The following is a 23,645-nucleotide window of genomic DNA, read 5'->3' as shown; positions in this document are numbered from 1 at the left end:
AATGGGAATTCCAGAACACTTAATTGTGCTCATGAGGAACCCATACATAGATCAAGAGGCAGTTTTTTGGACAGAACAAGGGGATACTTCATGGTTTAAAGTAAGAAAGGTGTGCATCAGGGTTGTATCCTTTCACCATACCTATTCAATCTGTATGCTGAGCAAATAATCCAAGAAGCTGGACCATATGAAGAAGAATGCAGCATCAGGATTGGAGGAAGACTCATTAACAACCTGCAAAATGCAGATGACACAACCTACCTTGCTGAAAGTGAAGAGGACTTGAAGCACTTACTGATGAAGATCAAAGACCACAGCCTTCAGTATGGATTACACTTCAACATAAAGAAAACAAAAATCCTCACAACTGGAGCAATAAGCAACATCATGATAAATGGAGAAAAGATTGAAGTTGTCAAGGATTTCATTTTACTTAGATCTGCAATTAACACCCATGGAAGCAGCAGTCAGGAAATCAAAAGACGCATTGCATTGGGCAAATCCGTGAGGATGGCACAGGACTGGGCAGTGTTTCGTTCTGTTGTTCATAGGGTTGCTATGAGTTGGAACCAACTCAACGGCACCTAACAACAACATTATATTAAACTTCTTAAAGATTCTATCTCAATTTAATTTTCAGTGATGTGGATAGCCAACTTTTTCACCTAATGTTTTACTGTTCACCATTTTAAAAAAGTAATTTTATATTTGCAATAATATTTTTAAATATTTAATACAAATTCCTTGGTACCATTAAGAGTACATTTTCAATTCCTCTGTCTGATTTCAGAATCTCCCACTGCTCAAGATAAGCTTTCAAATGTGCCATAAGCGCCAACTGTGCCACTTTGGGGAACAGCTATTTATTTATTTTAATTGCAGGTGTTTGCAATTAGGTGAAGACTTAAATATTTCTGATAAATTTTGCTGACCCAAATGACATAGCCAGACAGACCTATAATGTGTCTTTTACCCACTAGGATAAGAAACACTGAGAATGTAGTATTTGACTACAGGTCAAACTAAGATTATAGATTTTAGCTTTTAAAAAAAAAGGCTGGTAAAATTTTAAGTCCCACAACATTTTATTTTAAGATTTGGGTAACTTGTAAGGGATTGTTTGGTATCATAATATAAAAGAAGCTTTATTTTAACCAACTATTTTTAGGTTAATCATGGGGTGGGATATCTAAACCAATTATTTTCATTTTAGTACCATATAATCTTTCATAAAGGGTAATTAAAAGATGCATGTATATATAGAAATGTGTGTGTGCATGGAAACATATTTTTGTTCAGAGAAAGAAAAGAAGCTCTGTGCATGCAACTAACTTTTTTTTTTTTTTTTTTTTAAGGTGAAAACCCTTTGGCTGATGACCAGAGTAACCATGATATTAACTCAGTTGCTGGCGTGCTGAAGCTCTATTTCCGTGGGCTGGAAAACCCCCTCTTTCCTAAGGAAAGATTTAATGATCTGATTTCTTGTATCAGTAAGTAGACTTTTATTTTATTATTTTTTTTCTTTTTAGTTTTTCCCACCAGAATTGTTTCACTAACCAACTTCTTAGAAAAGGCAGTAGTCCCTCCTCGTGTCCCTCCCCCCATTACCACCAGATTTCTGAGATGGTTTGTTTCATTTCTGGATCCAGCATCAGTCATTCTTGCAGCTGTGGCTTCACCCTTAGCCGAGTGAGATTTGCTCCTGAACATACCCAGGCCCAGTAGAGACCAAGAGCTTCCCACTTGGTGGCTGGAATAAAGCAAAAAGGCAGGTCTCAACCAGCTAAGGGACAGGGGAAAGTTGTAAGTATGGGAATGTAACTTGTTTTTGCCTTTTGGTTCTTGGTTTTCTCAACCAACTTTAGGAGTAATTTGTCTATCTTTGTTACTTAAAGAAATAGGTAAAATGAGATGAATGGTTGTTATTACGCTGCAGGAACACCAGGTGGTCGGCATCCTAAGCTAATAGGCAGAGTTGCTCTGGGACGGTGTATGATATATTACAAGACCAATAATCATCAGCAGAGTAAAGCATTGCTGTTTTCTTCAGTAGGGGCTTCCGACATGACCATGACAGAAGGTAAAAATAATGATTCCAGGAGTTAGATATTTACCACAATTGGGTACCACACATCTAAAAACTACTGCCCCTTTAGAAGTCTAAGTTCCAAGGCAAGGGTCTGTAGCTGACTTATTTATTTACTTATTTTTATTTTTATTTATTTCCATACAAAAATTCATACATACATTGTTATGTGGCCCTAATTGCTCTCCCCATACTGCGACAGCACACTCATCCTTTTCACCCCTGGTTCCTCATGTCCAATCAGCCAGCTCCTAACCCTGTCTGCCTTCCCATCTCACCTCCAGACAGAAGCTGCCCATTTAGTCTCTTGTATCTACTTGAGCTAAGAGGCACACCCCTGATGAGTATCACTTTATGTCCCACAGTCCAGTCCAATCCCTGTCTGAAGAGTTGGCCTTGGAAATTGTTTTAGTTCTGGGCTGATAAAGAATCCAGGGGCCATGCTTTCCATCTGTAGCTGATTTAAATCACATAGTGAAGACTTCCATAAGAATTGAACTTTACTCTTAATGGAGAAACCTCCTCCTTCCCAAGTCTACTGCCCACCCTCCCCTACTCCTGAATCTCCAAGTTCTATTAACGTGACCTCAGAAAAATCTCTCTACTTTACTCCTCCTTCCCCATCACTGTCGCCTTGGGTTTCTTGCTGGGACTTTTGTTTTTGTTGTTGTTAGTTGGCATGGAGTCGGCCTGTGACTCACGGTGACCCTATGCAGAATGAAACACTGCCCAGTCCTGCCCATCCCCATGATAGGTTGAGAATCAGACCATTGTGACCCATAGAGTTTTTTCATTGGCTGATTTTTGGAAGTAGGTCACCAGGCCTTTGTTCCTAGTCTTTCTTAGTCTGGAAGCACTGTTGAAACCTGTTTAATATCATAGCAACACACAAGCCTCCACTGACGGATGGTGGCTGTGCAAGAGGTGCATCGGCCAGGAATCGAACCTGGGTCTCCTGCATGGAAGGCAAGAATTCTACCATTGAACCACCAATGCCTGTATTGTTACAGTCTCTTAAATGTAGTCCCTGGTTGTGGGTTTTGCCCTCCCTCCCAGCCCCACATCATTCCATCCTCCACACTGCACCTAGATTCTAAAGTGCAGATTGGGTTATGTCACTCTCCCCTGTTTCAATATTTCCCATCTAAAATACAAAGTCCTTAGTGTGGTCACAGAGGTTTTTCCCTCTGTCTGACCTCTTCCTACTGCTATGCACTCATCTCCTGCTGCCCCTACCTGGTTTACTTTCTGTTTCAGTAATAGCAAAACTGCAAGCACGGTGGCCGTCTCACAGCCCATGCCTTTGCCCATGCTGATCCCTCTGCCATCCCTGCAGAATTAATCACCTTCTCCTCTACCAATATTCCACCTTGTGCATGTCTGTAATTTCTCTTATCACCCCACATTATCATGTTTTTAACCTCTCGGTCTCCTTCTGCTAGTCAGGCCGTGTAGGGAGGAGGTTAAGAGTGCAGGCTCTAGACTCTTAACTGCCTGAGTTCAAATCGTAGCTCTCCCACTTACTGTGTGATCTTAGGCAAGTTTCTTAACCTCTCTGCACTTCAGTTTTCTCATCTATAAAATAGGAAAAACATTACTTCCTACATCTTGGGGTTATTATGAGACTTAAATGAGTTAATACATGTAAAGTGCCAAGAAAAGCACCTGGCACAAAGTATGCTCCATGAAATGACTACAGTTTGCTCCACAGGCCCATGAACTTTTGATGGAGTATTCATTTTTGTAACCCCAATACTTGGTATAGTTAATCCAGGCACATAGTAAGGGCTCAATATATCTTTGTTAAATAGAATTTAAATGAAGTAAATTGAAGAGTAGTTGTTGTTGTTAGGTGCCGTCGAGTCAGTTCTGACTCATAGCGACCCCGTGCACAACAGAAAGAAACACTGCCCGGTCCTGTGCCATTCTTGAAGAGTAGAAGACCACCAAAAGTTATTTTGTTGGCATCTGTGCCTAAAGTCCTAACTCTAGTTAGGCATTATCCACCCCCCACCCCTGCTGCCCATACAGTCGGACGTCTTATGTGGAATTCAGAAGTGTGTCTGTGTGTCCATTCCAAGGCCTTCTCACAGCCTGAGTCATCACAGCCGGCCTCTGACCCAGCTGGAAAGAACTGAAAGGAGGTGTCACAGTTCTGGAATTCTCCTCTGGCCATGTCCAAAGATTTCCCTGACATCCTACCCACAGAGCTTAAGTCTGGAAAAAGAATCAGTATTCTACATTGCTTAGTGGTTTTCTAGGTACATACATCATATCAGCTGTAATGCTGACATGTACCAGTTGGAAAAAGAACATTGCGCAACATTATCAATTACCATTATAATTTTATTTCTCACTTTCATTGGCTGAAAGGTATTATTTCTTTGTGGTTATTAAAAGCTGAGGCCATAGATTTTGAAATATCTAGGTTCAGATCCTAGCTTCACCACTTACTAGTTTTGTAACCTTGGGCATGTTACTTAGTCTCATTAAATACCAGCTTCTTCGTCTGCTTAACACAGTCTGTGTGAAAAATCAATGACATAATCCATATAAAGTGTTTAGTATAATGCCTAGCACATAGTAAGCCTTGAAATGTTCCTAGCTATTGTCACTACTCCTTGGAAACCCATAGGGCAGTTCTGCTTTGTCCTGTAGGGTTCCTATGAGTCAGAATCAACTCGACGGCAATGGGTTTGAGGTTTTTTGTTTTTTTTTGGGGGGGGTGGTATTGTCACTACTGCTATTACAACTGTTCCTACTATAAACTCAGGCTCAAGTATGCCAATACCTGGGTTAGCCACTTACCAATCTGTCTATTCTGCTAAACATGTGTTCCTTTGACGTAATTAACTTCACATGCATTTAGAAATGATGTTGGTATAACCCTGAAGTTGTATTGGTTCCGGCAAGATTTTCCCTAGTGCTCTAAAGTGTTTTGAAACAAAGTCAAGCTTTCTCACAATTAAAGAGTCAGCCTTAACAAAATATAAAAGACCACCAGAAAACAGCTGAAAAGCTACAGAAGAACTTTCTTTCATGCAAGCAGTGTCTGGGATGCTTCAGGTGTAAATAAAGAAGCTGCAAAGACATTTCTCCCTGTATTAAATCAATAGATTAATAATCTTGACCTCACCCTGGATCAATTTTTAATTTTGATGAAAACGGTCTCTGTTAGAAGTGAATGCCCTCCAGGCCATACATCTTGCAGGAAGAAGCAGGGGCCCTGGGGTTTAACCTGCAAAGGAGTGACTGGCTGTGATATAAGTGCACATGCCAATGGAGAGTTAACTGTGCTAATAATTTTAATAAGATTGTTAATGTTTTTATTAGTGCTCTGGTTACAAAGTTTCATAGGTGTGCTCCAACTGTTTTCCTCGTTAGTCCTGTAACTTTTAATGCAGTTTTGCAGAATGGGAGGTCTTTCTAGAACATATATGGGCACTATATATGAGACCCCTTTTCCTCTATCATCTAACCGCTTAAAAAGATGAGATTCTAGGCTATTACTGATTTATCTCCAGGCAGGCATTTTCTCTTACCTGTGTGCTCATGATGTATCTGTATCTTTCCTAGATTTTCAATAAATTCTTAAGAATGGTATAGTATGTCATTCATCATTATATCCTCTCCTTGCTATTACAACCTTCCGATAATTTGATCCAAGTTGATTAATTATCTACAATATGCAAGGCTCTCTGGGTATTCACAGAATTGACTCTTGACTTCAAGAGGCTTAAAAGATGTTTAAATATAAGCACAAGGTAAGATGCTTAAAATAAAAGTGACCCATGTTAGTAAATGATACAAACATGGGTGGCACAATGATTAAGCACTTGACTACTAGCCAAAAGATTGGCAGTTCAAACCCCACCCAGAGGTACCTCAGAAGACAGACCTGACAATCTGCCTTCTGAAGGTCATGGACTTGAAAACCCTATGCAGCAATTCGACTCTTCACACAAGGGGTCACCATGAGTCAGAATCAACTTAATGACAAATAGCAACAACATGGGAAAAAAAGAGATAGCCAAGGTGATTGATTTTTTTTACCCGTCTCTTTACTAGCACTGCCATAATTGTGTTTGATTTTCCCTATTAAGGTAATTTTATGTGACAGTTATTTTGTATAGAAAATCTTCCCTTTTCATCTTTTCTAAGAGTTCACTTAAGCCCTTGTCTTAGTTATCTAGTGCTGCTATAACAGAAATACCACAAGTTGATGGCTTTAATGAAGAGAAATTTATTCTCTCACAGTTTAGGAGGCTAGAAGTCTGAATTCAGGGTGCCGGCTCCAGGGGAAGGCTTTCTCTGTCTGTCAGTTCTGGAGGAAGGTCCTTGTCATCAATCTTCCCCTGGTCTACGAGCTTCTCAGCAGGAACCCCAGGTCCAGTGCTACTTTCTTGGTGGTGTGAGGTCCCCCTGTCTTTCTGCTCACTTTTCTCTTTTATATCTCAAGAGACTGACTCAAGATAACAACCTAATCTTGTAGACCGAGTCCTACCTCATTAACATAACTGCCTCTAATCCTGCCTCATTAACATCATAGACGCAGGATTTACAACACATAGGAAAACACATCAAATGACAAAATGGTGGACAGTCACACAATGCTAGGAACCATGGCCTAACCAAGTTGACACCCATTTTTGGAGGAAGCAGTTCAATCCATAACAGTCCCTGCAGCATGCTACTTTTTGCTTACCTATTTTGGATTGTTTGGGGAAATATATTTTTATGGTGCATTATTTTTTTGCCATTTTGATGGCCCTAAATGACCACATCTTTTGGAAGCTTGAAAATACACGTAGTAAAAGGGAATTTGTCTTAGCATTCTCTTAAAAAAAATTGCACTGTTCACTGCAAATTTTATTTTAAAAATTACTTATGTAGATAGAGACATAATGAAATTAAATGCATTCTAAATTGAATTGACAAATTTGGTAGTTTCTCAGTTCCTTACCCAAGGGTTTTTGTTTTTGGTTTAAACCATCCACTTTGTGAATGGTTTTGTGAGTGCTCCAGGTCATACCCACAAAGTCTGGGCAGCTTCTGGAACTTCCATGTACCCTGGCTCTGAGATTCCCCAGGGCATAGGTCCAACTGGCTTGCTCTAGAAGAGCCATTTAAGCAATTAATCATCTTTCCTGGCTGCCTCAGGGTTATAAGCCGAGATGAAATTTTTGCATTTCATTGTGTATTATGTGCTATTATTTAGGAGACTACTTGGACATAAGGAAACGTTTTATTAAAAGGGGTGAGGATTCTATTATAAAACCAACATGTAGTCATTGTAGAATGCTTGAAAAATACAGAAAAGCACATAGAACAGAATGCAGTCACCGATAATGCCACTACCCGAAGACAACCAATGGTGTTTACATATTTAAGTGCACTTCCTTCTGGTCTTTTTTTAAATTCATGTGTGCACACACCATTAAAAAATTTAAAAGTGGAACTATACTATCCACATTGTTTGTAATTTGCCTTCTTTTTAACTTTTTTATTATAGAAAATTTCAAACATCTACAAAAAAAAATCGAATGATATATCGAGCCCCCAGATAATTAGTAAACACCTAGCATTAACAATTTTCATTTCTGGGCCAAATGTCCCACCTATATCCCCTCCTTCATCCCTTTGACATCATGTCATTTCTCCTGTGTGTATGTATCTCTGGAAAATGAGGATTCTTATGTTTTGTTTAGGTTTTTTTTAAATATATAACATAGCAACAATACCATTATCATTTATAAAAAATTTAACGATAATTCCTTAAAATCATCAAATAGCTAGTCAGTACTTTTTGAAAGTAGTGTTCATATGCAAATAATATGTAATCATTATTTTAAAAAATTAGAAAATAAAGAAACAAAAATCATCATACCTCCCCACAGAGGTGTTAACATTTTTAGCATACCTTTCCAGATTTTAAGGAGCCTTGTGAGGAGGTGGGTAAAACAATTGACTGCTAACCAAAAGGTCAGTGGTTTGAAACTACCAGCTGCTCCGTGGGAGAAAGATGTGGCAGTCTGCTTCCATAGAGATTTACAGCCCCAGAAACCCTATGAGGTCGCTATGAGTCAGAATTGACTTGACGGCAGTGGGTTTGGTTTTTTGAGTTGTACATTTTGCATACACCTACATAGTTTTTTACTGTAGTTTTATTAAGATACAATACACATATCATAAAATTCACCACTTTAAAGTGTACAATTCACTGGTTTTTAGTATATTCACAGGATTGTGCAACCATCACCACGATCAATTTTAGAACATTTTATCACTCCGAAAAGAAAACCTATACCCATTAGCAGTCACTCCTCATTTCCCCATAACATCCTCCACTCCAGCCCTAGGCAACCACTAATCTATTTTCTGTCTCTAGATTTGCCTATTCTGAACATTTCATATAAGTGGACTCACACAATATGTAGTCTTTTGTGGCTGGCTTATTTCACTTAGTATAATGTTTCCAAGGTTCATCCATGTTGTAACATGCATCGTACTTCATTTGTGTTTATTGCTGAATAGTATTCCATGGTATGGATATACTACACCTATATACTTCTAATGAAAATTATATTGCATGATTGCTAACAGGTAAAGGGTTCTTTTGGGGGTGATAAAAATATTCTAAAATTGATTGAGGTGATGGTTGTACAACTCTGAATACACTAAAAACCATTGAATAGTATAGGGATTATATGTCATATGAATTATATTTCAATAAAGTTGTTATAAAAATTATATCATACAATACTAGTTATAAACCACTTTTTTAATTTAATGATATCACTAACATTTTTCCATATCAATAAATATTTTTCAAAATATAGTTTTTAATGGCAATATAATGATTTGTATTTTTTTCTTAACAAATCTCCTATTTTTAGAAGTTTAGGTGGTTTCCAGTAATTTTGCAATTACAGAAAGTACTGCATTAAGCCTCTTAGTACATAAATCTATTTGTCCATTTCTGATTGTTTCATGAAAAAAAAAAAGCTTTCACTGTTTTACTGGTGCTGTAACATGTTTTTGCTGCTAAAAATTCTTTAGCTTTATTAACATTTCCACTTGATGCCTTATAAGTTTTCTTAGGGATTCCTTTTATCCTTAAAGAAAAATAAAACTTTAATAGACTTAGGCTAAACTGAATAGGTAACACTTCCTAGACTAAGACTCAGTTTCTTTACTAACCTCAGTATGATAATCTATCAGAACAGGAAATACTATTTCTACAGCACTGCTGTTTAAATGGGAAAGAAAGCAATGAATTAATTCTCAGAAGTCAGCCTATTAAGAGTGTAATTAGAGACGTTTGTAAGCATTTCAGTTCTTACCTAGGAGAGCCGCTGCTAACTCTCATCTCAAGGCTAGGCTAAGATTCACCCAAAGTTATTAGAACCTCCCTTTATTTTTTTTTTTTTTCCCTTTCATTCATACACACATATAATTGATTAACAACCTTGAAATCGTTAGAGTGACCCTAAAAATATCCTGTGACTGGTAAATTCACCTTGAATACTAACTGGCTATGGAGTGCAGAAATATTTGAAGTGCCTGCTATTAATGAAGCCCTGGTGGCTCAGTGGTTAAGAGTTCGACTGCCAACCAAAAGGTCAGCAGTTCGAATCCACCAGCTGCTCCTTGGAAACCCTACTCTGTCCTGTAGGGCCACTGTGAGTCAGAACTGACTCGACGGCAATGGGTTTGTTTTTGTTTTTCTTTTTGGTTCTGCTGTTAAGTAAACCTTTTCTAAATGTGGCCACCAAGGAATTTCCTTCGCTGCCTTCATACTTAAGGATAAATTTGCATCTTGTGATTTATTATTTATTTTCTGGCAAACAAATACTCTTGCAAATGGTGCCACAGAGAAACTGGCATTTTCAGAGGAGAGGTCATCTGGACTTTTTGCCATTTTCTAAAGTAACTTGTGCTTTGTGGTAAATTTTTCATATGCATCTACATGGAGCTGTCAAACCACTGTGAAGTGAAGTTGGGACACTGACATGAGAGCATTGTGGTGTTTGAAAAAGAACATAAATGAGCCTGGAGGGCTTTGAGCATGTGACCAAGACTGAATGAATACCACTTTTACTTAATTGCATGAGATCCTGTATTGTGGAAACCAAGCCCAGCTTAAAAGAAATCCAAATGAAATACTGCTTTTCCTCACTGACAGCTTTTCTGAGGGAAAGAAAAGATCCATCTTTTCATCCAAGCAAGGATTGTGAAAGACCTTGAATTGCCACACTCAGGCCCAGCTAGGAATGTACATTAGCCAGAGTGCCAGCAGCAACCATAAATTTTGACCTGCTAACTGGGCTCAGGAGAGTAAATGAGTCATTTGTACTGGAGCAAGACTCCTGTAGGATGTAGGCTGCAAGTCTGTTGAGGTAAAATTCTGAGTGCCGCTCACAGCCATCGTGGTCTGAGGCCTCTGGGGCAGATAGATTTGCTTCTACTTCAGGAATGCTAGCAATTCTGCTTTGCTCTGATTTGTGTTTACTATAGTGGTAGAGAATGTATGCCTGCCTCACATAATTTTACTAAGGTTTTTGGTATCACTCTTTTATATTCCTGTTGCTTTTCTCTTCTGAATTTTTTTAGTTGCATCTCACAGGACTTCCAATACATTTTTTTATTGTGATACAAATATATAACAACATTTGCCAATTCAATAGCTTTTACGTGTATAATTTAGTGACTTTGATTATGTTCAGCATGTTGTATAACCATCACCACTATCCTTTTCCAAATTATTCCAGTACCATTAACAGAAACTCATTGTCCCGTAAGCAATGACTCCTTCTTTCCCCTTCCCTCCCATCCCTGGGAACCACTAATAAGCTTTGGGCTCTATACTTTGCCTATTTTATATAAGTGAGATCATACAGTATTTGTCCTTTTGTGACTAACAACATTTCACTCAACGTAATGATTTCAAACTTCATTTGTATTATAGTATATATCAGAACTTCTTTTCTCTTTATGGCTGAGTCCATCCAACACTTTTTAGATTATATTTTGAAACTGCCTTTGAAGGAATTGCAGGACTAAGTATAGAACTGAAAGAGAGAAACGAGACAATCTTGAATTAAGGTTAAGCCTCCTGGAAGCAATGCCCGTGTTCTCTTCTAGCCTGGAGCATGACTAGCCCCCATGGGAGCTGACAAATATTAAAGGTCAATAATGCAGTAAGAATGGGTTTTTGTTTTGTTTTGTTTTGTTTTTACTTTCTCTTTCTTTTTTATTTTATTTATTTATTTTTTTAAACTCTAGGGCCCCCTTCCCAATCTAGCTTTAAGATGCTAAAACCTCGCTGGTAGCTGACCTCAACCTTAAAGTGAGGATTCTTTTGGAGAATCAATAGACTTAACTCTTAAAGCACTCCAGATTCTCAATCTCAATGGCAGAAGTTGTTGTTTTGTTTTTAATTATAACCCTTAATGGCTTTATATGTAGTTGGTAAAGAGTAGAAGGTATAGCCAACCAGGAGACCTTTAAAGGGACAATTCATCTTTATAATTTATCATTTGCATAAATATATTGAACTTTGAAACTGTTTGGCTTGAGGCATGAACATAAAATCATTTATGCAAACAATTTTTTAATGAACAAGGAAATAAATGCTACTAAATCTCAATGTTTACTTTTAAAATTTCATCTTTGAGGGTTTTTTTTTCATTTTTTGAGATAGGCTTTCTAGATATGGGTGTGCTAAATCATCTTTTTAGTCTTTAAAGCAGCAACAATTATACTTTTTTAAAAAAATTATTATTTCAGGTAATGAACTTTTAACTAGTTAATTTCTGAAATGAAGTAATAATCCAGCTATGCCTGAATACAGCATTTATTGATTTAAAATACACCCAATTAAATTCTCAATGACTTGCAAATTTCTTCATCTGTAGGTATTTCATCTTTCTTCTCTGTACAGTGTGGGCTCCCTAAGGATCACATGAAGTTTTCATGGAAAATAAACAGCTTACTCTGTGACATGTTTTGATCCTGTTGAGATACTTGGACTGAATTGAGTGGAAATGCTGATAACTTAATTATTGAGTTCTGGTGACCTGAGTGAATTTATGCAGCTGTGTTGCTGTGTGTGTGTGTGTGCGTGTGTGCGTGTGTGTGTGCGCGCGTGTGTGCGCGCGCGGTTAAGCCCTTTACTCCCTCTTTTCAGGAAAAAAATATCAAAATCACTGGCTGGAAACGTTATTAAACAAGGTGCTCATACTCAATAGATGTGACTAACCTTCCTTGTTCATAGTGTTACTTTCTTTTTCCATTTTGAAATGCTTTCCAAATAGAAAGGTAGAATATAAACATATCCATTTCAATATTACTGAAATCATACTATTATTAGTTATAAGTTTATTTTGAAAAATTAAAAATGTCACAGGAGTATTAATTGCATGATATTGTTTTATTTACATTCTGGTTAAAGAGTTTCTGAAATCCCATTTTCTGAAAAATGACAGATACAGTTCAAGCTACGGCATACTCAAAAGTGGGAATGGACACGGTTTTCCCTAGGAATCCTGATGGTACTGCTGATAAATTATTTGCCGTTTGGCCAGTCATCAGTAGTTAAGCGAGAATAGTCCTAATGTATTTTTCCCACCTTTTCAGCTGTGCGGAGGGAAAAATAAAATGCTCAGTTAGCCTGGTAGGTTGATAATAAGTGGAAAGCGACTGGGATCAGCACTCTAGATTCCAGAAAAACGAGCTTGGCATGAGTTTTTAAAGCCGTGGTTCTCAACCTTGGCTGTATAAAAAATCTTGGCCATCAGCATTTTTAAAAAATTTCCCCAAATGATTCCAAGCCAAGGTTGAAAACCACTGGTTTAAGGAGAATTGGAGAAAGGGAAACTGAGTTAGGAGAATATTAATGATAGTCCAGATTAGAATAAAGGCCTCTACTAGGAAATTAGTAGTGAGATATTCAGAGGTATAAGCAATAGGGCTTAAGCTCTCACACAAAGGAGAAAAGTGAAGCAAAGATGCCATCTTCACAGAAGCGATGGTCATACCCTTAAGAATGGATGAGGTTGCCATTGAAGAGAACCAGGTAGAGATCTTTGAGGGACAACTACATTCATGGGTGGGAGAAGATAAAAAATCCTAAGGAGAAGTGGAAGGAGAATCAATTGACTACGATGTCAGGAGCTAAGGACGGAAATTTTCAAGTAGGATACATGAACATCTTAAAAGCAATTAAGAACAAATACAGTGATACGAAATTATAGGAAGTATATTATTTTTCTCTGAAATATTTTCTCAAATGTGTGCTTACTGGGTGTCTTCAAACTTGTACTTTATATAAAGGTACTTTGAAATCCAAGAAAGACAACCAGACTTGTGAAACAGAAAACATAGGTTCTTGTCCAGCTCCGCCCCTTCTGTCTAGCCAGCCAACCTTGGGTAAACCCCTTCACCTCTCTAGTTCTAATCTGTTAAATGGGGATTTTCCTAACCCTGTAAATAAGAGTGATAAGTGTGTGTCCTGCCTACTCAGCAGTGTTTTTATTCACATTATATTGGATAACAAATGTGAAAATGTGTTGTAAAATATATAACATTATACAAATAAGGGATTATTATTAGTAACCTAATATTTTTGCTACTGTTCATGAGCAATTTAGTATTAAGAAGCTTTGGACAATTTGTATTCCTAGTAAAGAGGTAAAATGATACTTGGAAGTCCCAGGCGCCCTTCTCTTCAGGAAGTTTATCATCCAACAGGGAAGACAGGATATGGAAATAAATAACTGTAATCGCCAGGGCTTCAGTTCTATGAGAGCAAGATTGTACTAATGTGTCCCTCATGTCTAACCCTGTGCTTAAAACCTAGTAGGCTCTCCTAAATATTTTAAAGGAATTAATGAAATAATACAAAGTAAAAAATCATAGAAATAAAATGCTGTGGTAATTTAGAGGAAGGAGAGATTCCAAATTTAGTACAGTGCCTGGATCATAGTAATAGTCAAATAAATAATATGATGGATTAATAAATGTGGTGGGGGGTGCCACGCCCCAAGAAGCTACTTTAGTTAACATACAACAAAAAGGAGTCGAAATCGTATCAGATGCAAAATTTAGAAATAGCAGCAAGTGCAAAATGATTTTTAAATCTGGAAAATTTGAAATTACTCAAGGCTAAGACCATGGAAATCAAAACAGTGATGGGTTAGAGGAGACCCTCAGAAATAGGGGTACACACAAGCTTACCACTTATTCACAATATTGATTACAATTGCGTTGCTCATGTTCAGATACATACCTGTAATATGTACTACAATGTTTTTCTTCAAATGTGGCGAGTGAAAGGATCCTAATCGTGTCATCTTCTTTCTATAGGAATAGATAATCTCTATGAGAGGGCGCTTCACATCCGCAAACTCCTTCTGATCCTGCCCAGGTCGGTTCTTATAGTGATGAGGTACCTCTTTGCCTTCCTCAGTCAGTAAGTACTCTCATGCTCTGCCAAAATCCTCATCTTAATTCCATTTGCACTGCTTCTGAATTCTGTCTTTGTTCTTGGATCCTGTGAAATGTACATTTGGGTTCCATTTATCAGCAACATCGGGGAGAAAATGATTGAATCTAGACTGAAGGTACATTTTTCCTCATCAGATCAAGGTCATTGTATGAGCGATGAAAGCTGTACCCCGGAAACTGTGGACATAAATGCAAAAATATCTAACTCTTACTAAAAAGAGTACCTTTTAGTGAAATATGTGTTTTCCTGTTTTCATCCAAAGCTAATGTCATGGATGTCTTTATGAAAATGATGTAAACCACTTGCTCACTGCAGAAAATATCTGTGATTTTCAATGTTGAAGTTGGGGGTTAGGGGGTAGAATTGTAGACGAGATTCATCACAGATCCAAAAAAGAATTCCTACAAATTCAGCAAAATGAGACCTAGTCAAGAAGAAAGTATTTCTTAAACATTCTCAAAAACAGTGTAACAGAAATCTTAATACTACACTGATTTTCAAAGAAACTACTCTTTTAATTAGGCAACCTGATTTTCAGTCATGTTACTTCTGAAACATAGACTCCATTATAAGAGCATCTTCCCCAAGTCCTATTTACAAGTCCCCTTGCCATCCAACGTTTCAGTTAAGCAGTTAGAAATGAAGAAATCCAGGGGCAGTCAATTAATTGAGTAAGTGTGGGGGGAAGTCTTTTTGTCCTGGCATTGATTCTTCCTTCCTAAAATTAGGGTATTTTCTCCTCTCTATTTCACTGGACCACCATCCGTCTGTCAGCCTGCCGTACTGTGGTGGCTTCTGTCTTACTGTGATGCTGGAAGCTGTGCCACCAGTATGTCAAATACCAGCAGGATCACCCATGGTAGACAGGTTTCAGCAGAGTTTTAAGACAGACTAGGAAGAAAGGCCTGGTGATCTGCTTCCAAAAACTAGGCAATGAAAATGTTATGGATCACAACAGAACATTATTTGACTCACTTGCCTTGGGAATGTCATCAGGATCAGTCACTGGAGGAGAACATCAAGAAGAGGGCCAGCAAGGGCATGGGAGACCTTTGACACAATAGCCATAAGAATGGACTTGAACATGCTGGCAATCATGAGGATTATGCAGGACCAGGCAATGTTTTGTTCTGTACATAAGATTGCCATGAGTCAGAGTCAACTCAGTGGCAGCTGTCTACCTATTTCACTAGAGGCTTTGAGTTCTCAGAAGCCATGGGGATTTGTTACAACCCTGCTGACTATTCCTGATATCATATTCACCCAGTTTGACCCCAAGTGTCATACAGTTGGGAAATGCTGGCAGAGATCCATACAGAATGAGACTCTCCTGCTGACTAAAGTATTCAGCAATGACAGTAGGAACCCATTTATACAGAAGTCACCACTGAAAAATAAGCAGTATCTAGAGACCAAAACCAAACCAAACCCATTGCCACTGAGTCGATTCCAGCTCATAACGACCCTGCAGGACAGAGCAGAACTGCCCCATAGAATTTCCAAGGAGCAGCTGGTGAATTTGAACTGCCAGTGTTTTTTTTCTGGTTAGCAGCTGAGCTCTTAGCCGCTTCGCCACCAGGGCTCCAGTGTCTTCAGGGATGGGTATAAATTATGTTTAGGTTAAAGAGATGCCGTAAATATTTACCTTTAAATGAGCAAAGGAGTAGTCACTCAGGCAGTTGTAAAAATCTGGAGGCTCACTGTCTTCACTTTTAATTGCCTGCTGCCTTCCCTCCCAATGTGAAGTGCCTTGCATTCTTGCTGGCCCTCTCCCTGACGTCTCTACGAAATTTTACTGACATGCCTGAGCACTGTTGAAACCTTCACTGTGAACCAGTAAACCACATGGATTAGGAAAGCAGACTGCTAAACAAGAAGCTTTGAACACCTGGATCTAACTCACCATGGATCTCAACAAAATGGCAAAGATGCCATGAATCACAGGGCTGGCATTGCTTCCAGTGGTTCTGCCATAAGACGCCCCTGGCTCCCCATACCTGCCTTTGTCCAGAGAGACAAGGACCTAGCCTCGAGGGTAGAATCCTTGGGACAGGAGTTTTGAAAAGAGAGAGTAGGCTATTCTTTTTAAATTGTAAAATCAAAACTTTAACATTTTCATATCAAGTTTGTGCTTTTGAAGCCCGCACTAAATTAAAGAGCCAGAAAAATTAACTGAGACCCTTCTCCTGAACTTAAGTGTGTCTTTCGAAAGTTAGAGCACCCTTACTCTGAAACCGTTTCTCCTTCCTACATCCATTTTCAAGATGATGTGTAACATGATAATTTGCTGTTATTGTGAACTTTTTCTAAGATGGTATGTTTGAGAAATGGCAGAAGGGAAGGCATATGTTAGCTGTGGAAATTATGCTTTTGTATCTCCTACTTTCCAGACTATCTTATTTCCAAAAAAGGGTCAAGTATCATACCACATGATCTTTCAATTTCTTTGTCTTTGTCACCATCTGACAAAGTAGTTGAGTCTCTTTTTTCTCCTTCCATTTGTCACCTGTTCACCTGGATTTTACATTTCCTTTCAAGATTGACATTCTATACACTGAACGATAACATCTCTAAAGTCTCCATAGAACAACCCTTTACCGATGTGTTAGAGGCATAGCAATAAATAGCAGGCTTATTTTGAGTCACTTGTGAAAATATCTTACAAATATCCATTGGACTGACTTTAGAAATTAGTATTAGACAATTGGAAACCTCCCCAAAGTCTGTACTTTGCCAGCCTTTAAGTGGAATGAGAGAGTTGAGGAGTCTTTTTCCTTTCTTGGGTTTATATCTTTTGTGACACTGGTTGTTGCCTAGTTTTAATCTTACCCAAAAGCAGGTTATAAAGCCTGGGGTTATTAGTTGCTTCCTTTTAGTGGTTACAAAGAAAAGGTGCTTTGTTTTCTTATACGCATTCTTTAAAATTTATAGGAGAAAGTTCAAATCTGAAATACTTTTGAGTAGTAGGAAAACAACTTTAAAGACAGTCATTAAGCTTTATGGAGGTCGTGACTGTCCCTTCCCGATATACTTGAGCAGCATTTACAGCCTGACCATAGTGTTTACAAATGAAACTCATTTACTTGATCTTGGCCCCCATTGTAGTGGATATTATATTAAACTAGCCCTTGGCTTTGAAAAATACCACTTAATTTTAAGCAAATGGAACTTATATTCCACTTTTAGTTTCTGTCTAGTTAAAGACCATAAGTTGCTTTAGTTTCTTTGGAGTTCACTAAGAAAATTTAAAGTAAGATGGAATATTATTTTGTTCTAATAATAAAAATCAGATAAAATATTTTAGATCCTTATTTTTCTGAATAGGAAGTATCTTATTAGACATCTGTTCTCTTTTCTGCCCCTTGTTCTTTCATAACTCCTTTCTTGCTTCCTTTCATAGTCTTTCACAGTACAGTGATGAGAACATGATGGACCCTTATAATCTGGCCATTTGTTTTGGCCCAACGTTGATGCCCGTCCCAGAAATACAGGATCAGGTGTCTTGCCAAGCTCATGTAAATGAAATTGTCAAAACCATCATCATCCACCATGAGACTATTTTCCCAGATGCTAAAGAGCTAGACGGTCCTGTTTATGAAAAATGCATGGCTGGAGATGATTACTGGTAAGTCGAAGAATTTTAATCCTTCTCCTGAAAAAATTATCGAAGTAGAGACATCAACTTAATTAGAAAAAAGAATTGACTGTAAGCCACCAAATGCTTCCAATTTAAAAAAGGAAGAAGAAGCAATAACACTTGAGATATGTTAGAATATCAAGACCCATGACAAGAGTGGTTTCTTATTATGGAAACTCATAATCAACCCTACCGTTTCTACTCTGTCATGGTCCCTGGGTGGTGCAAACAGTTAATGCACTCCGTAACTGTGCTCCATAGGGTTTTCTGTGGCTGATTTTTCAGAAGTAGATCACAAGCCCTTTCTTCCAAAGTGCCTCTGGGTAGACTCAAAGCTCCAATTTTTTGGTTAGCTGCCAAGGAATCCTCTGGAAAGAAAGATGAATCAAACTCAGCCCTGCTGAGATACGTAATTTTATTTTTATAGTTGTATTTGTTCCAAAGCCAGTGTCAAAGGCATGTTTAAATCAATTGCCATCAAGTTGATGCCTACTCATGACGACTCTGTGTGTGTCAGAATAGAATTTTGCTCCATAGGGTTTTCAATGGCTCATTTTTTCAGAAGCAGATCACTAGGCCTTTCTTCTGAGGTGCTTGTGGGTGGATTCGAACTTCCAGCCTTTCAGTTCGCAGCTGAGCACATTAACCATTTACAGCTCCCAGGGTCTCTTAAGGCATATTTAGTATTTCTAAGTATCCAGGCTAAATCAGTAAGCTCTGCTGTCTTCTTCATTTTGTCAAAGAGCAAGTATGTAGATGTCTGATCAATATTATTTGATACGTTATACTCTAGGACCTTTTGTGGCTTCTGCTTTTTATAAACAGGGTAAAAACCCCATAATAAAGAGTTTTGTAGCCAATAATACAACCTTGATTAGGTCCTTCTTCCTCTACATAGTGCTCTCGGTGAGTATTGCTCATTTTATACAGAAAGTCAATAATACAGTAGTTATCCTTGTCCCCCAGCAACAGCAATATAAATGGGCTTTTATGGTAATGTCAGGTTTGTATTTGTGACGCATGTATTCCATTTATCAGTATACATTTGAGGAGAGGTGATGTTAGTGTTAAAGGATAAATTTTAAAAGAGGATAAAAATAATGTCCCTCATAAAGGTATAAAATGAACATATATTAGATTTCACTTAATTCATTATTAATGAAGGAACTGGAAAAAATTCTATGACCAATTCAAAGGAGAAGTCAAAGAGCCATCAATTTATATGCAGTAAAATAATGTGGAAATGAATTTGTAAAAGTTAGTCTAGGGCATATAATCAGTCCTATTCCACAAGGATCTAACTAACTTGCATTTCTATAGATAAGAATTATTTGTATTGCGATCAGTTTTCTATAAGTTAAGGTCCATCTTTACACAGTTGTAAAATAACCTAGTCAAAAATGAAGTTATATACACTCCTGTAGCACCAGATAATCCCTGGAGTCTCCAGCATTCCATTCCATTAAAAGGATATCCCATTACTCTTTGCCAATTCCAAAGTCTTAAATTTTCCTTTACAGTAGTAATTTTTCATTTGTTAAAATGCCACCCACTTTGAATTCATACAGATTTCCATTTCTGCTCCACAGTGACAGCCCGTACAGTGAGCACGGTACATTGGAGGAAGTGGATCAGGATGCTGGTACGGAGCCCCATACGAGTGAAGATGGTATGCCCTTTGTGCTCATTCTCTAGATCCTTTTTTAAAATTGCTTGTATTAAAAATTTAGTAGATACAAAAGAATATTTAAAGTATGTGAAATGTATATAGAACAGTGTTACATGGAATACCCACAGAAACAAAAAAAAAAAAAAACAACAACAAACCCATTGCCATCGAGTCAATTCCAACTCATAGTGACCCTATAGGACAGAGTAGAACTGTCCCGTAGGGTTTCTAAAGAGCAGCTGGTGGATTTGAACTGCCAGCCTTTTGGTTAGCAGCCAAGCTCTTGACCACTGACACCACTAAGTTTAAGGAAAAAAGATGTTATCTTTGCACTTCCCTGATCTTATTACCTTCCTTACTCTTCTGGAATAGCCACTCTATGTATCTTTAAACAATTTATTATTTCATTTTCCATTTTCTTGAACTTTCTATAAATGGAATCATATACAGTAGTCCTCCCTTATCCATGGTTTCACTTCCTCAGTTTCAGTTCAACCGAGGTCCAAAAATGTTAAATGAGAACATAGCGTGATGAAATCTAGCACCGTCTAGCTTCGTCATTCACATAACTTGTATTACAGTATATTGTTCTAATTGTTCTATTTTATTATTAGTTGTTGTTAATCTCATACTATGCCTAATTTATAAATTAAACTTTATCATAGGTATGTACGTATAGGACAAAACATAGTATATATAGGGTTTGGTACTATCCATGGTTTCAGGTATTCCCATGGATAAGGGGAGACTACTGTAGTCTTCATGATTTTTTTTCTACTGCATATTATGTTCCTGAAATTCATTATATCTGTTGCATGCACATAAAATCATTTATTTTACCACTGTATATGATAATCTATTGTATTTATCTATTCCATTGTTGATGAATATGTGAGATGTTTTCTATTTTTTTGCCATTAAGAACAGTGTTGCCATAAATATTTTGGAATGTGTATCTGCAACTGGACAAGAGTTTCTCTATACACCTAGGAGTAATCAAATCTTCAACTTTACTAGATATTGCAAAACTATTTTTCAAAATGGTTGTAAGAATATACAGTCCCACCCGCAGTGTATTAGCCTTCCAGTTGTATATATTCATCAATACTTGATTTTATCAAATATTTTCATCTTTGTCAGTATTGTTGGTGTGTTATGATATTTCTTTCTAATTTTAATTTACATTTCTGCGATTACTGATGAGGTTGTACACATTTTAATATGTTTAGATTTCTTCTTTTGTGTGTAAAATTCCTAGCAAGTCTTCTGCTCGTTTTACCATTGGGTTCTCTGGGCTCTTTTGTTTTGGTTTTGTTTATTTGATTTATAAGAGTTCTTTGTGGATTCTGGGTCAGGTTGTTTTGTTTTGTTTTTTTTTAACGGGTATATGCTTTGCAAATGTCTTCTCCAGTCCTATAGATTGTCTTTTCATTCTGTTTGTTATGTCTTTTTGCTAAACATAATATCTAATTTTAAAGTTGTTGAATTTATCCATCTTTTCCTTACAGTTAATTCACTTTGTGTCTTCTTTTAAAAATCCTTCTGTGCCATGAGGTAATGAAGATAATTCTACCATATTTTCTTTTAAACCCTTTACAGTTTTGCTTTTCTCATGTAGGTCCGTTTTCCACAAGTAATTTACTTTGGGGTATGGTATGAGGTAGGAGTCAATTCCCTTTTTTTTAAAAATATGGATACACAATTGTCCCAACTGTTCCAGTACCAATCATCATTCCCTACTGCTCCAAACCTCTGTCATAAATCAGGTACCATCTAGGTGTGAGTCTGTTCCTGGTCTCTCCATTCTGTTCCACTGATGTGCATGTCTATCCCTACACCACTGTCTTAATTTCAATACCTTTTAATAAATCTTAATATTTGACAGAGGAAGAGCTCCCATTTTGTCCTTCTTGACAATTCTTGGCCCTTTACAATTCCACTTAAATTTTAGACCCAGTTTTTCAAGTTCTGAAAACAAAAATTGTAAAAACCTATTTGAGTTTTTATTACAGTTTCACTGATTCTACACATATTAATATACAGAGAACTGATATTACAACCTTGAGTCTTCCAATCCATGAACATGTTATATTTCCATTTACTTAATGTTTCCTAATAAACTTGTATATTTTTATCTGTAAAGATTTCTTTTTCTTTTCTAACTTCTCAAGCTTAATTCTTAACATTACTTTTCAATACTTTCTATAAGCTGTCAGTTTTCTTTTAACAACTTTTTAGCCATATCCACAAGTTCTTTTATTATCTCTTTAACACTGACTAATTTGCTTGAAACCCATCCATTGAATTATTATTTTTAATTATTATTTTATTTCTAGAAGTTATGTTTGGTTTGCTTTCCTATCTGCTGCTTGGTCTTTTTTTTTTTTTTAAGAGATTATGGTTTTTATTATCATTTCTTTTATAGCTCAGATTAATCATGTTTTATTTATTATAGCAGTAAAGGCTCTAATTAGCCAAGTACATTACAGTAATCTGTTGTCAAGACAGAAATCTCGTGATGATGTGATGTGTCTAGAAATATAGCCGTTTGTGCAAGAGCCAAAGTATGATGTATCTCCCAGCATCTAAAATGTCCAGCTGGAGAACATGAACTCATCTTAGCTGAGTAATGGAGGTAAATAACTAGCATTCCTCAACGTACATGTTGGCTTCAGCTAGTCTTTTTCATGTGAATTTTTATTTTTTATTATTGTACTTTAGATGAAGTTTTACAGAACAAACTACCTTCTCATTAAACAATTAGTACACATATTGTTTTGTGACATTGGTTACCAACCCCACGATATGTCAGCACTCTCCCTTCTTGACTTTGGTTCCCTATTACCAGCTTTCCTGTCCCCTCCTGCCTTCTAGTCTCTGCTCCTGGGCTGGTGTACCCCTTTAGTCTCATTTTGTTCTATGGGCCTGTCTAATATTTAGCTGAAGGGTGAACCTCAGGAGTGACTTCATTACTGAGCTAAAAGGGTGTCCAGCGGCCATACTCTTGGGGTTTCTCCAGTCTCTGTCAGGCCAGTAAGTCTGGTCTTTTTTTTGAGTTAGAATTTTGTTCTACATTTTTCTCTAGCTCTGTCTGTGACCCTCTACTGTGATCCCTGTCAGAGCAGTCGGTGGTGGTAGCCGGACACCATCTAGTTGTGTCGGCCTCAGTCTGGTGGAGGCTGTGGTAGTTGTGGTCCTTTAGTCCTTTGGACTAATTTTTCCTTTGTGTCTTTAGTTTTCTTCACTTTCTCTTGCTCCAGACAAGGTGAGACCAGTGGAATATCTTAGATGGCCACTCACAAGCTTTTAAGACCACAGATGCTACTCACCAAAGTAGAATGTAGAACATTTTCTCTGTAAACTATGTTATGCCAGTTGAGCTAGATGTCCCCCAAGACCATGATCCCCACAGCCCTCAATCCAGCAATTCGGTCCCTCAGGGAGTTTGGATGTGTCCATGAAGCTTCTATGACCTTGCCTTGGACAAGTTGTGCTGGTTTCCCCAGTATTGTGTACTGTCCTACCCTTCACCAAAGTTACCACTTATCTATTTAGTGTTTTTCCATCCTCACCCCTCCCCTTCCTTGTAACCATCAAAGATTGTTTCTTTTTGTGTGTAAACCTTTTCATGAGTTTTTATTGTAGTAGTCTCATACAATATTTGTCCTTTTGTGATTGACTTATTTCACTCAGCATAATGCCCTCCAGATTCATCCATGTTGTGAGATGCTTCACAGATTCATCA

At 37.5% G+C, this 23,645-nt stretch overlaps 1 protein-coding gene and 1 non-coding gene across 3 annotated transcripts in view; one reads left to right on the top strand and one right to left on the bottom strand.

Moving 5' to 3' along the window:
• The window catches only part of SRGAP1 (SLIT-ROBO Rho GTPase activating protein 1), a 331,342-nt gene that overhangs the window by 294,299 nt on the left and 13,398 nt on the right, over positions 1-23,645 (top strand). For both annotated transcript variants that reach the window (XM_004381554.3, XM_023736114.1), the window contains exons 15-18: positions 1,356-1,490; positions 14,453-14,558; positions 17,995-18,219; positions 19,821-19,900. In XM_004381554.3, coding sequence (XP_004381611.1) covers positions 1,356-1,490; positions 14,453-14,558; positions 17,995-18,219; positions 19,821-19,900 — 546 coding nt within the window. The remainder of the gene's footprint in view (positions 1-1,355; positions 1,491-14,452; positions 14,559-17,994; positions 18,220-19,820; positions 19,901-23,645) is intronic.
• Positions 3,012-3,082, bottom strand: TRNAG-UCC (transfer RNA glycine (anticodon UCC)). Its single transcript has one exon. It is a non-coding gene; the product is annotated as a tRNA-Gly (tRNA).

The sequence above is a fragment of the Trichechus manatus genome, unplaced genomic scaffold (assembly GCF_000243295.1).
Source record: "Trichechus manatus latirostris isolate Lorelei unplaced genomic scaffold, TriManLat1.0 scaffold00086, whole genome shotgun sequence".
Taxonomy (NCBI): domain Eukaryota; kingdom Metazoa; phylum Chordata; class Mammalia; order Sirenia; family Trichechidae; genus Trichechus; species Trichechus manatus.
The sequence above is the reverse complement of the archived record's forward strand: the minus strand, read 5'-3'. Positions and strand labels throughout refer to the sequence as shown.